Source organism: Cheilinus undulatus, linkage group 7 (assembly GCF_018320785.1).
Source record: "Cheilinus undulatus linkage group 7, ASM1832078v1, whole genome shotgun sequence".
NCBI lineage: Eukaryota > Metazoa > Chordata > Actinopteri > Labriformes > Labridae > Cheilinus > Cheilinus undulatus.
Window position 1 is genome coordinate 32,409,654 of NC_054871.1, and position 13,743 is coordinate 32,423,396.

The 13,743-nt window shown below is 42.5% G+C and overlaps 1 protein-coding gene across 3 annotated transcripts in view; it reads left to right on the forward strand.

The window, feature by feature from the left end:
- The window catches only part of dot1l (DOT1-like histone H3K79 methyltransferase), a 41,713-nt gene that overhangs the window by 23,569 nt on the left and 4,401 nt on the right, over positions 1-13,743 (forward strand). For 2 of the 3 annotated variants that reach the window (XM_041791237.1, XM_041791239.1), the window contains 13 exons: positions 1,906-1,997; positions 2,210-2,311; positions 2,551-2,688; positions 2,877-3,002; positions 3,225-3,667; positions 3,786-3,882; positions 3,974-4,117; positions 4,254-4,296; positions 6,706-7,334; positions 8,056-8,261; positions 8,536-8,609; positions 8,700-9,371; positions 11,371-12,190. In XM_041791237.1, coding sequence (XP_041647171.1) covers positions 1,906-1,997; positions 2,210-2,311; positions 2,551-2,688; positions 2,877-3,002; positions 3,225-3,667; positions 3,786-3,882; positions 3,974-4,117; positions 4,254-4,296; positions 6,706-7,334; positions 8,056-8,261; positions 8,536-8,609; positions 8,700-9,371; positions 11,371-12,026 — 3,422 coding nt within the window. In that variant the 3' untranslated portion in view covers positions 12,027-12,190. The remainder of the gene's footprint in view (positions 1-1,905; positions 1,998-2,209; positions 2,312-2,550; positions 2,689-2,876; positions 3,003-3,224; positions 3,668-3,785; positions 3,883-3,973; positions 4,118-4,253; positions 4,297-6,705; positions 7,335-8,055; positions 8,262-8,535; positions 8,610-8,699; positions 9,372-11,370; positions 12,191-13,743) is intronic. The other variant, XM_041791238.1, reaches the window with a different exon arrangement.

Consider the following 13,743-nt stretch of genomic DNA (forward strand, 5'->3'; position numbering starts at 1 on the left):
AGCCTGCAACTTTGTGATGAGTTGATGTGTTGTTTCTGAACGTTGGTGCTGTAAAATATCAGAAAATATCCCACTCTGCGTAGCTTCTACCTGTTATTCCTAGAGCTGCATTGCTCCTGTCCACAGCAGCACGTCTCTCTCTATCAGTCAGCTGCACACTTCGCTTCTTCCCCCGACCAGTGTCTTGAGGGAGTGAGGGATCTTGGTCGAACAAATGCTTTTCGATCAATTAATCGACCAATCGAATTGAAGCTGTCAGCCCTAGTCCTTTGTAAACTAACTGATTAGTTCAGTCAATGAAGAGGTGCCTCATGAAAGCGGGCAAAATCCTCATTGTATGAGCTGCAGGCTGAACTTGTGCCCTTGGCCTTGTGATACACATATTCCTTTTTGCTCTGCTCAATGCATTGCCGGTCTCTTAAGCCGTGTCTCCATCAGGAGGTCCAGTTTGATTCAGTACAGTCTGGTGTGGTTTGGTACACTAAACCCCCAAATAATTTGCATTTTACACCAAACTGGAACCAACATTTGCCGACCAAAATCTTTTCTCTGGTTAAGTTGTATATTTAACATCAGGTGTTACTTAAACAGTAAGAATGAAGTCTTCTGGAAATATTACAAAAGAATACATTTTTAATTAGGGGTGTAAAGGTATATGTATTCGTACCGAACCAATTCAGTACGGGCCTCTCGGTACGGTACAGACGCATACCGAACGAATACATGTGGAACCAAGCTCATACACAGGAGGAAAACCAGAAAACAGCTCAATGTCACACTGTCCTGACAACCACACAACCACAGCAAACGACAGCAACAGCCTGAATATTCCCAGATAAAAGTGTCCTGTTTAGGAACACTTTGTTTACCAGTAAAGTACAACGGTGGACAAAGACAACAACAGTAGCACTGACATTATTCTACAGCCGTGTCACTAAAAGCATGTCGTCCAACAGACCAATCAAAGCATTTGAAAAAGCTCCACTCAAACAAGAATGTCACTTTAAAGAGGCGGAACAGCAAAGTCTTACCAGCCGGTTATAAATTTCTTATTCTTTAAGATCGTTTTAATTATATCAATGGTGCTCTGGCTTTGTGAATCAAATTAATTTTACCTTCATATGTCAGCCTCGAAGGAGGGAGAGACGGACTCTGCAGCTGCGTCCTAGGTAGAGATATCCTCAGATTTCACACGGCTCTAACCTCTGGGCTGTGAAAAGTTCTCCCAAACTTTGTAGTAGGTCCCATTGATTAAAAAAAGTAATCCAGTGCCGAAGTCCGTCTTGAAATCGGGCAGGAAAGACGCTAATTAGCATACTTAACAAGCTAACGTGCGGTAGTATGATGATGCATTCAAGTTGGCTGGGAAATTTTGGTGTTTAAAGCATGGGCATAAATGTCAATATATCAATGAAAATAACCTGGCAACTCAAAAATGCATTTATTTAGTAATATTTTTAATCATTGAAGAGCTTTTGGAAGGAGGTTACAGCATTACTAATAATATTAATATAATTTATTCAGCCTATTTATTTTAATACAATTTAATTTAAAAATTCAAATTACATTTTATTTATTTGCTTCAATTACCATACCGAAAACATACCAAACCGTAACTTCAAAAACGATGTACATACCGAACTGAAATTTTTCTGTACCGTTACACCCCTGTTTTTAATACATTTGAGCTACCATATCTAATTCATCTGACAAATTGTGGATGCAGACAGTCCTAACCTACACCAATAATCTTGTTCAAGTATGGCAAAGTTGACAGATTTCAGTTTAGAAAGACAGACACAGTAACAATAGTAACAATAGGACTGCATAACAGCAAAGTCAATAGTCTGTCTTTTATGGTCACTTTTGTACCCTTTTTCACCGCAAACTTGCTTCTTTATTCAGATAACATCAAAGTCCAATACCTTCAGTTTATGGCCTACATGAAGACTCCTCAGTACCGCTCCAACCTGCAGCAGCTTTTAGATCAGGAGAAGGTAATTTGCATCATCAGCATACACATGACTAGGGTTCTGCTGAAGTAGTTTTCTTGAACATTTCTTGAACTACCTCATAATTTCAAGCATTTATGTTGCATGTAACTAAGTACTTATCTGCCTGAAGAATTAAACTTGAAAAAGCGTTATCATGAAAGGGAAAATGTTTTGGAATATTTTGCTTACATACTTGTTTTGCTTTCTGTCCCCAGCAAAAACACAGGGACCTGTCAGGACAGGTAGAACAGCTCCACTCAGCCTGTCAGTCTCACAAGGACAAGATCAAAGGTCTCTTTCAGACCAAACTAGACGAGGTAGGAACTTGTATTATTTTCTCCTTCTGTGATTATTAGACCTATAAGCATAAAAAAAAGGTTCAAAGTTTTTTGTAAGTATCATTTGTACACTTCTACAATGCTGCAACACACTGAGAACCACAATGATCAGAACTGTTTTTGCTGATTTTTATTAACTGTTTCAAGTATGACATTTTTAGCTAATCAATGATAGTAAGTGTATGTGTGTGCCTCTTCTGTCTCTGTGTTATGATCAGCTGGGAGTGAAAGCCTTGACTGTGGAGGACCTGCTGCAGGCTCAGAAGGAGATCTCAGCCCACAATCTTCAGCTGAAAGAGCAGACAAAGCAGCTCGAAAGAGACATGGCATTGTTGAGAGACCACAGCCTGCTGCTGGTAAGACCACTATTTTGTGCACTGATTCATTACATGTGATTCACAGCTGTAACCTTTCTATCTTTTTTACATTTATGTGATGATAGTTGAAGTTGTTATTGGAGCCAGTGTTTGATCATGTTTTGCTATGCCAGACCATTATCCAGGCAAGCAGACAATAACAACTGCACATGTTTGTTGTTTTGCAGCTGAAGTCCCGATGTGAGGAGCTAAAGCTGGATTGGGGCTCTTTGTGTCTGGAAAGTTTGTTAAAAGAGAAGCAGGCACTGCGCAGACAAATCTCTGAGAAACAGAGACACTGCTTAGAGCTGCAGGTAAGAACTGTCCACCTCTTTATTTGATTCACCTCTGAATGTTGCATATTTCCTCTCCTCCCCCTGTATATTAAAGGCATTTGACTTGTAGATTAAACTATGACCTGAGTGTAGCTTCTAGAAAGAGTTAAACTGCTCTCACAAACATTTCCCCTGATAGTGAAGCATTCTAGGAAATGCTGGTTTTCTGATGTAATGGCTCCCTCTGGTGTTTGTTTTAAGATAAGCATTGTGGAGCTGGAGAAGAGTCAAAGGCAGCAGGAGCTGATGCAGCTCAAATCATCCTACAGCCCCTGTGAGGGCTCCCCGTACAGAAAGAACCTGGAATCCCGCTCTTCCACGGACATGGACTCTGCGAAGCTCGGCCTGTCTTCAGCTCCAGCTCTCAACGGAGTCAGCCCTGAGCTGTCCATCAATGGCACCAGTTCACCCTGCTTCGACCGGGTCAGCACCAAAGGGGAGCTACTTTCTCGCTACTTACCCATCTCACCAGACCACGAGATTGTTCCGGCCTCCAATGATGCCCGCCAGAGGCAGCAAAGTTCCTCCCACGCTCTTCCTGATTACACACGATTCTCCCCCGCCAAGATTGCCTTGCGGAGGCACCTGAACCAGGACCCCACTGCCTCTGTTCACTTGAGAGCTCCAGGGCTCACCACACACAGGTCTTTTGGCAATCACAGTTTCCTGTTTCATTCTAAAACTATCAGGTCTTCAAGCTACTCTTTATGGTGACAAAAACCTAGAGTAGTTTTAAACTAAATTTTTCTCTTCTTCTTTAAGGGAAATGGGTGGTATTAATTCTCTGCATGGAATGAAACAGAATTGTTCCTCTCCCTGTGCGTCTGATACCCAGAATGCTTCTAAAGGTTCAGAGAGGGTAAATGTTCATCTTTGTTTCCTTTTGTGTCTTTTCTACATTCTTTGTGTAGTGTTTGTTTCATCGTTAACACATTCCTCTTTGTGTACAGGGTAAGGAGAGGAGCCCGTCTGCGCAGGGTGATAGCATCACAAGCCTTCCTATAAGCATCCCTCTAAGCACTGTCCACCCGAGTAAGCTCCCAGTCAGCATCCCACTGGCCAGCGTGGTGCTGCCCAGTCGTGCTGAAAGACTGGTTCGTATAAATGATGACAACAACACCAACATTAGTGCTACACTGATCTATTTCTACATTAGTGTCTTGTTCTGTTCACTGTTTAATTACAGTTTTTTTTGTCTAAATGTTGCTATTTTTTCATTGATATTTTCAGAGAAGTACCCCAAGTCCTGTGTCTCAGTCAGGCCAGACCAATGGTAAGGTTTACCCTTCAGCAAATTGCTTTTTTTTCATATTTGATATTAAGCGTTGTTGTTGTTGTTGTTGTTTTTAACCATAAACTGTTACTGTGAAATCTGGAATATAAGACGCCTTGGTATATAAGCCAGAGTCTGTTTTTGAAGTCTCCCAAGGAGAAAAAGGTTTAAACTATCCTCTTGTTGGCAAAGTCTACAACATGTAGTTTCTTTGCATCTTTGTCACTCTTTTAGCACCATCTGTTTTCAATGTATATAGTTTGTTTATCTACTAGCTAATATATGGTAGTTGATCACTTATCCTGCAGTGATTGATGTGAGACAGAATCAAAGCCTATCAAACCCACTCTGCCCTCCTCTGCTCATCATTTCTTTTCCTTATTGAGGAGCTTTCTCAGCCAAACCAGCTTCCATAAGGTTTATTTGCTTAGCTGTATTCTCCCAGTGTTGTTAAATACACAGATCTAGCCTTAAGAGAGGGAAAGCAGTTTTAAAAGTGGTTCCAATCCCTGCCGCTGTGGTCAGTGTCGTTACTTACTTCGGCACAATCCGAAGCAGCTGCTCATATTACACAGTGAATGCGGGTGAATTTTCAATCATATTAGGTCTTGTGTGGTGTGTAATGCTGGCTGCTACATGCACACGTGTTAAAGATGTCATATGTCTTAGCACTTTATACTGGTAAACAAGCCCCAGCCAACTTTTCAGATGAAACATAGGTTATCAGAGTGCCTTGTACACCAGATTTTACAACACTTTGTTATTGAGAATAAACATTTGTTGGGCAGTGTATTTGAGTCTACATGGATAAGAAATTATTTTATGACTGCCTTTGCAATCCGTTGCATCAGCACTATCATGACTTTTTCTTTATCAAAGTTCTGTGTTTTCATTTTTTATTGACATGGTCAGAAAGCCAAGAATTCAACATTTTTGTCTAAATGAAGTCATAGTTTTGGTGACGGTGTATCAGAATGTATCATATTGAAAGATGACGCTAATACTTCGCTAACTCCTGAGTGAAGCTAAATATTAAGAAACACTAAACTTATCCCAAAATGGTAAATATATTAGAATAAACAGAAACTTAAAATGTCGGAAATTTTTAAAAGAACAACCACAGTCCTAGAAAGTTCGTGTACTGTTTAAAATGTAAATGAAACAGAATGCAATGTTATGCAAATCTCATAAATCAATATTTTATTTAAAAACAACATAATAAACATTTATATCAGATGTTGAAATGGAGTCTTTTTACTGTTTCATATAAATGATATGCTCAAAAGAAGGAACAGGGCAACAAAAGACTGGAAAAATAAGTAGTACTCATGAATAAAGCTAAAAGAGTATTTTACCACTAATAATCTCAATTGGCAACTGGGTATTTTAAAAAAAGTATTTTAAAAGGGTATTTTAGTTTGGCTGAGCCTCTCAGATGTAAAGAGGTGCTGAGATCCACCAATCTGTGAAAAACAACATCTAAAATTGCAAAAAACACCATCTAAAATTGTGGATCAATTTCAGAAAATGTACAGCATAAAATTGCAGAGACTTTTAATATCCCATCATCTACAGTATCATCAAAAGATTCAGAGAATCTTGAGAAGTCTCTGTAGAAAGTAATTGGAAAATGGAAAACTGATCTGTGGTCAGATGAATCAAAACTTGTAATTCTTTTTGGAAACTCAGGAAACTCAGTCCTGCAGACTAAAGAGGAGAGAGGCTATCCAGCTTGTTATCAGTACACAGTTGAAAAGCCGGTATTTCTGATGGTATGGGGTTGCATTAGAGCCTAGGGTACGGGCAGCTATACATCTGGAAAGACACTATCAACGCTGAAAAGTATATAGAGGTTTTAGAGCAACATAAACTCCTATCCAGACATCTCTTTCAGGGAAGGCGTTGCATATTTCAGCAAGACAGTAATTATCTATCCCAACAGCATGGCTTCAGAGTGAAAGAGTCCAGGTACTGAGCTGGCCTGCCTCTAGTCCAGCCCTTTCACCAATAAAAAAACATTTGGAGCACGCTTCGATGTAGTTCAGTGGCTGAAGTAGGCGCTCATATACAGAGGCTAGAGTCCTCAATGCACTGGTTCTCGGTCTTGGCACTGTCTGGTGCATATCTTCCCCATATTTCCTGTCTCTCTTCAGCTCTCTTGTCTAAATAAGGCTAAAAAAGTTTGAGATTTGTCGATTCTTGCAGTCTGTTTTTATCTACGATTGACACAGCGCCACAACATTTTTTTGAATTGGGTTTGTAGATTTTATGGTAGATCTGTTGTATTAGGATGCTTGAGGTAGATCATATTGTAGTGGCTGATAAGTGTATTTTTGCAGTTCAAGATTATACATGTAAATCCTCAACACCCTTGTGTGTAAACTGTGAGACCATTTTGTCTCTGTGTAGGATATTCATCCAGCTCAGGGCTGATGAATGGAGGCTCCCATCCTGAGGACCACAACAGTGCTTCTTCATCACCTCCTCCACACGCTAATACTCTTCTGACAGGACCAGCGGGCCGAGGAGGTCACATCCAGAGCCCTCCTCTCAGTACTGGAGGGGTGCTCCAGTATGCTGATGGCCCCCCGAGGATCCTTCCAGAAGACGTTCAGGATCACCAGGGAGCCGAATCAGACATGGAGCCCCAGGACAGTGAAATGCGGAGGAGGATCTTCTTCTCTTCTTCCTCCTCTTCATCCTCGTCTTCCTCTTCGTCAGGCAGCGGAGGCAGCACTGGTGGAGGATCACGCCTCCACCATCACGCCGGCAACTCAGCCAAGCAGGGATACCATGGTAACCATGGAAACCACCACCACCACCAGTCTCCTGGCACGCAGCACACTCATCAACCCACACACATGTCGTCATCACATTCCTCTCACAGCCTCGGCCCTCAGGAAGGACGGAAGAGGGGACGGAGGAAGAGAAACTCAGCAGTGTCCGTCACAGCAAGTGGATCCCCAAAGAGGAGGTCATTCCCTGGGCTCGGCTCCAACAACCACTCCTCAGGATCGCCACTCAACATTAACTCTATGGTGAGTCACCTAAAAGCATAACAAGAAAAGTCCTGTATGATTAGCTAAAATCGTTAAAAATGTGACCATACCAAACCATATTATAGACAAGTGCACTTCTGCTTTTACCTCCTCAGCCCTTTATCTGTTTGTTAGAGAAATTAATGCAACATTACCATCTTTTGAGATGCCAAAACACTTGGAAAAATAGTCATTATTTGCCAGTCTGTGAATCTAAACTATCACTGCTCCCACAGTTGCTAACTTTGCAGCTTTGTATTGAAATATGACTAAAATATCAAGTTTTTAAAAACGTAAGCACTTTTTGATGCATGGTTAAACAAGTGGTTTAAAAAGTATTGTCATGGGGCGCAGATGGCCTGGCGATTAGGTCATTCCCCATATATACAGGCGGTGTGGGTTCAAGTGTGGCCTGTGGTTCTTTTCTTACATGTCTCACCCCCAGTCTCTCATCCCTGTTTCTGACTCTATCCACTGTTTCTCCTCTAAATAAAGGCATAAAACGCTCAAAAATATATCTTTCAAAAAAATCATTATTTGAACACCTTACATCAGTCCTCAAGGTATTTTACTTAGGTCTGATGAACTCAGTCTATAAAATAGTAAAGTTGGTGTTTCAGTGGCTTAAATTGATCGCTCTTTTTGCAGTGACATCACAGTCATGTTAATTAAAACTTGTTATTATGTCCAGGTGTCCCCCTCATGGTCTTTTTCCCAACAGGTGAATAACATCAATCAGCCTCTGGAGATCTCTGCCATCTCCTCCCCTGAGCAGTCGAGCCGCAGCCCCAGTGGGCCTGACCTGGACCAGCCTCCCATCTTAAAGAGAGAGCGCCCCCTGGAGCTCAATGGCACTTGTCGTTACTCCTCAGCCCCAAGCTCTGATGATGAGGACTCAGGATACCCTGCAGACAGCTCTAGTTCACGGTACTATTTATTTATATTGTTATTTTATTATATCAAAAAGAATGACAATGTTGTGTGAACTCAAGTGTCCTTTGATAAAAGATTTTGATAAAAGATTGCCTCTATTACAATTTCCCTGTTTTTTATCCTGAGGGCTTTGGTCATCTATTACATCTCCTTGCTGTCTATAAAGTATAAACGTGTTTTGATTGCCTCTTATCTATACAGGGTTAAATCGAGCTGACACATCCGGTTAAAACTTGGTTTGTTTTGATGTTGATCTTTCTTTTCATAGGATTGAAAGAAAAATTGCCACTATTTCCTTGGAGAGCAGAGATGGACCTGGTAGACTTGGAGAGAGTGAAAGAGGTATGAAAAAAGAAGTGCTTCATTAATATCAAACCTAATTTTTTCACTTTAACTCATGAGTTTGAGCTCTCTCTATTTTTCCTCCACCAGGCAGGAAATCTGGTAGCAGCAGTGGTAACAGCACAGGCAGTGAGGCGTCCTCCTCCTCCATGTCCTCGACCAGCAAGTGGAAATCCACCTTTTCACCCATTTCTGACCCTAAGCAGCCAAACTCAGACCTGAGACAAGGGGGCTCTCCGTTCGGCATAGGGGGGTCTAGCCGGGGCACAGACTCAGATACTGACCACAAACAGCATCAGCAGGCGAGGAGGGGAAGCGATGGAGAGTCGTCCAGCTACATGACCCCTAACCCCTTCCTCAGTCAAGAAATAGGGACCCGGGGTTGTGGCAGCAGTGGTGGTGCACAGGGAGGTAGTGCTTCAGACCAGCGCCAGGCCCTTCAGAAACAGAAAGCCCCTCGAGACTGGGATCCAAAGACGAGCGTTAGTCAGAACCTCTTCATCTCTGCGGCCGCCAGCAGTGGAGGAGGAATTCTGAGTGGGAAGGTGGGGGGAAGTCCAGTAGCAGTTTCCTCCACCACAGGGTCGTCTGTGGGACAGTACCTGGCATCTCAGTTTCCCCTTGGAGGGACCTCAGTCTTACAGTCCCTGTTCGGGGCCCAGACAGGCGGATCAACGGTGAGTGGGAGCACACGACACGTCAACGGACACGCGGCCCTGGGAAGCTTCTCCAGTGCAGGTCTGGCAGGGGGAGCAGCTGGAGGTGAGTTTCACTAACAGAAAACTGATCATGTAGAGTTTTACTCTGAGTCATTTGAGATCATAGTCTTAGCCTGGGGATTCAGGCCTCAGGATACTCAACAGTGAGAGTCTGAGGGGAAGGAGCTGCCAAGAGAGAGAGGTAAGTGGAGGTCCAATGCTGCTTTCTTTGTGTCTGCCTTGCTGACGGTTGCCTGACTCTCCCAATCCCAGTCTTCACCCTAAGACCTAAAAACTAAACCCTCACAGACTAAAATGATATCCAGAGCTCAGTGCCCTTCTTCCTTAGATGGTATAAAAATCAAGAATGGGACATGCAAGACCCACAAGATGCGCCTTTCAAATATTCAGAAATAAAGCCTTTCCTCAGTATGCCTGTTTTATATTACTGTAAATGAACAATTTAGCAAACTTTTAATGTCAGAAAATAAAATAATGTTAACCCTTTGTGAACTTCTGACTGAAAATAATAACAATAATAATAATAATAATACATTATTTATAAAGCACTTTCAATCAAAGTGCTGTACATAGAGATAAAAATATTAAAGAATCAACAGACATATAGAAACATACTGAAATAATGAAAAGGAAATCAGTAAAACTGACAATCAAAATTACAAAAAAATTCTACAAACGTGCATTAAATTACCAACAAAGGTATCAACTACCTGCTCGAGTTCTCACAGTCGCAGAACTATAAATTTCAATGGGATGTCTTCTGGACACTCATTTTATTTTACAAGATTTTCCCAACATGGCATTGAAATGTTGTTATCCCAAGAAATTAAGAGAAATACATTTCAATCTGGTCAAGATTAATTACATTTATTTATTATCACTGGAAATATAAGTAGGGGAAAAAGTATGGATGCCTGCTGCTCAGGGCTTCTGCTCATCATGGCTTTCCCCTCCTTTTTTCAGGCACACATTAGAGACCCACTGAAAATAGCTCTGTTTTGGGTCCCTGCCCACCATTTGAGAACCACTGCTCTAAATCACTGCTCTGTTTTACCAACAGTCTCATTTGATCACTCATCACTGTGTAGTGTCTCTGCTTAAGGCTTCTTTTGGCTGGAATACAAATGTGTATTTATGTTTAAACTTCAATTCTTACAGTACTATAGAATGCAAAAATAGCAGACCTTTTATGATTTAAAGTTCATGGTGCTGAAAAAGTATCAAAGAATCAAAAATTTTGCCAACCCCCCTGCCCATATAAGCAGGTTTTCCATCACATCCATGGTTGTTTTGTGCACATTATGATTTTTTTCAAACTTTGTAGAATACTACTTAAAAGACACGTTTGCAAATGTATAGTTTGTGGCTGGGTAATCTCAACTTTCACAATATCAAGCTTGCTTCGAACTCTTGGAAAGTGTGTAATTTTGCCTCGGAAAGTTCTCAATAGAGCACTTGTTGGTTTTAAAAGAGGGACACTTTGCAGGACCATGCCTCAAAGTCCCTGAGTCTGCAGGTGTGGAGACTGGGACTGGGCTACTGGCTCTGTACTGCCTCGCTTGGACATGTACTGGCTGCTTCAGTGCTGCTTTTGGAAACACCCCCAGAAAATGTTGCATTTTAGCAGAAGTAATACAACAAACAGTTTGGGAAAAAAAAGCTTGAATTCTGTTGTTAACCTTGATGAATTAATATTTATGTAATAACCTCATTACCAGTTCATTATTTTCTGTGGGTGTTTCTGTTTAAAGTGTATGTCAGAGTCATTTCACCAGTGTGAAAAAAAGAGTTAAATCAGTTGACTTGATTAAGAATTGTCCAAACTGGTTTGGTTTTGTTTAACCCACAGTGGACTGACTCTGCTTGCTTTCTGTGTGCTTGTCAAAGACTTGCTTGGCGCTCTGCACAACCTGGCTCAGTCCTTGCTTCTCTCTTTGTCCCCCTCCCCTCTCTGTCGCTCTCTTTGCCACTTCTATCTGCTCTCTCCTCCCTCTGTCTCCACTCTCTGGTTCCTCCCTCCATTTCTGCTATATGATTTGCAGGTATATTTCACCACGTGGTCCCCACAGTGTCCTCCCATCAGTTTGGGGCCACCCTGCCCACCTCTGGAGGCCTCAGCTCTCTGCTCAGTCTCTCCTCCTCCTCCTCCTCCTCCACCTCCTCCCAAACCCAGCAGCATACAACCTCCCAAGCTGCCTCCACGCGCTCAGCCCCCGCCTCCTCACCTCTCCCTCTCTCACAACACAGCCGCATCCAGTCTGTCCTGCACAGCCCTTCTCCTCCCACGCTCTCCCTGCCCCCTCCTCCACCCCTGCACAGTGCCCCCACCTCTTCCTCCACCTCCTCGACAACCACTCACTCTGATGCCCCCCCATCCTCTCGTTCAGACTCCCATCACTCCTCCCGTGTGTCCTCCCTCCACCACCAGAGAGCACAGTCATCCCTCTCCTTCTCCAGCTCCTCTTCTTTGTCCTCTTCCTCTGCTTCTGTCTCTGTTGCTGCTGCCGCTACTTCTTCCCACTCTTCCTCTCTCTCCACCTCCTCCTCTTCGTCTCATCCATTCGCAGTGCATTACTCCCCTCGACTGCCCCAACCACCACCGGCCAGCAGCTCAGGTGGTGGCGGGAGCATGTGGAGGACTCAGAACATGCATGGTACCCACACCCCCTCCCAGCTCCCAAGCTCCCGGCCTAGATAAGGTTTGGGAGTGAGCGGAAGGTGGATGTAGGATGGAGAAGGGGAAGGGTGAAGGGCAATCAGAGAGAGGGAGAGGGAGAGAATGAGAGAGACTGGTAGAATGAGAGACAGGATACCTGTTTTATTTTCCTGTGCTCCCACGAGCTGTTGTTCTGATTGAACAAGGTGAGTCTCCTCCTAAGTCTAAAGTCTGTGCTGTGTATGACAAGTGTTTAAATTCTGTCTTAGCCCCTTTTTAGTCTTAGATACACTAATAAGGCTGAGCAATTAATCAGAATTTAGATTAAATTACAATATATCCTGCCATTTTTAAATCCCAGAAGGTGCAGTATTTGTTTAACCTGAATTGTGTGTCAAAATACCAGTTTAATACTTTTGTGCAGCAGGGATGTAATGCTCTACACATCATGTAATCATTCAAGTTATTTTTTAGAATACTGTAAATAACCCACCTTGATTTTGTGCAGTGCCTATAAAATGTGACCCCCCCCCCCCCCCCCCCCCCGGATGTTTTACCCTTTGATTTATTTGATACATAAATTTTGGTCAAAATAATTTGGCCTTTCTCGCAAAAAAAATGCTCTTTAATGTCAAAGTGAAAACATATCTACAATGTAATATCAATTAAATTAGAATATGTAACCTAAAACAAGTGACTGCATAAATATTCACCCCCTTTAAAGACACTGACTTTATTCAACAGAGGTCTAGCCAACTGGTGTTTGTACTCTCTCAGTTAGTGAAATGGGGATCACCTAAGTGAAGGGAATGTGTCTCAAGTGACTGTGGTGTAAAGACACCTGTGTGTGGAAGGTCCAGTCAGTGGTTAATCAGTATCCCTGGCTGCCATTACACCATGAAGACAAAAGAACACTCAAAGCAACTCAGAGAAAAGGTTAGCAAAAAGTGTAAGTCAGGGGTTAGATACAAAAAAATTCCAAAGCAATGAAGTCCCCTGGGGTTCAGTTAAATCCATCATTAAGAAATGGAAGGAATATTGCACATATGTAAATCTGCCTAGATCAGGCTGTCCTCACAAACCGAGTGACCGTGCAAGAGGGAGACTAGTGAGGCAGGACACCACAACACCTATGACACTTATGAAGTAGCTTTAGCAGCTGAGATGGGAGAAAACTGTATATGAGTTTGTACATTTGTTGCCCAGGTTCTGGAAGAGTGGCAACGAGAAAGCCACTTGTTAAATCTCAACTAAAATTCCCCAAAAGTCATGTGGGAGACTCCATGGTCAAGTGGAATAAAGTTCTTTGGTCCGATGAGATCTAAATGATGCTTTTTGGCCATCAGACAAGACGCTTTGTGTGGCAGAACCAAACAGTGCATATCACCACAAACACACCAGCCGCACTGTCAAGATCAGTGGTGGCAGCATCATGCTGTGGGGATGCTTCTCAGCAACCGGCCCTGGAAGGCTTGTAAAGGGTAGAGGGTAAAATGTATGCAGCCACATAGGAAAGTCCTGGAGGACAATTTTATTCAGTCTGCAAGAGAATTGCTGCCTGGGAGAAGATTTATTTTCCAGCATGACAAAGACCTGAGGCATACAGCAAAAGCGAGACAGAAATGGTTCAAAGACAACAAGGAGAATATTCTGGGGTGTCTGAGCCAAAGCCCAGACCTCAATGCAATAGAGAATTTGTGGCTGGACTTGAAAAAGGTGCATCTAATAAATACTGACTTGAAGGGGGAGAATATTTATG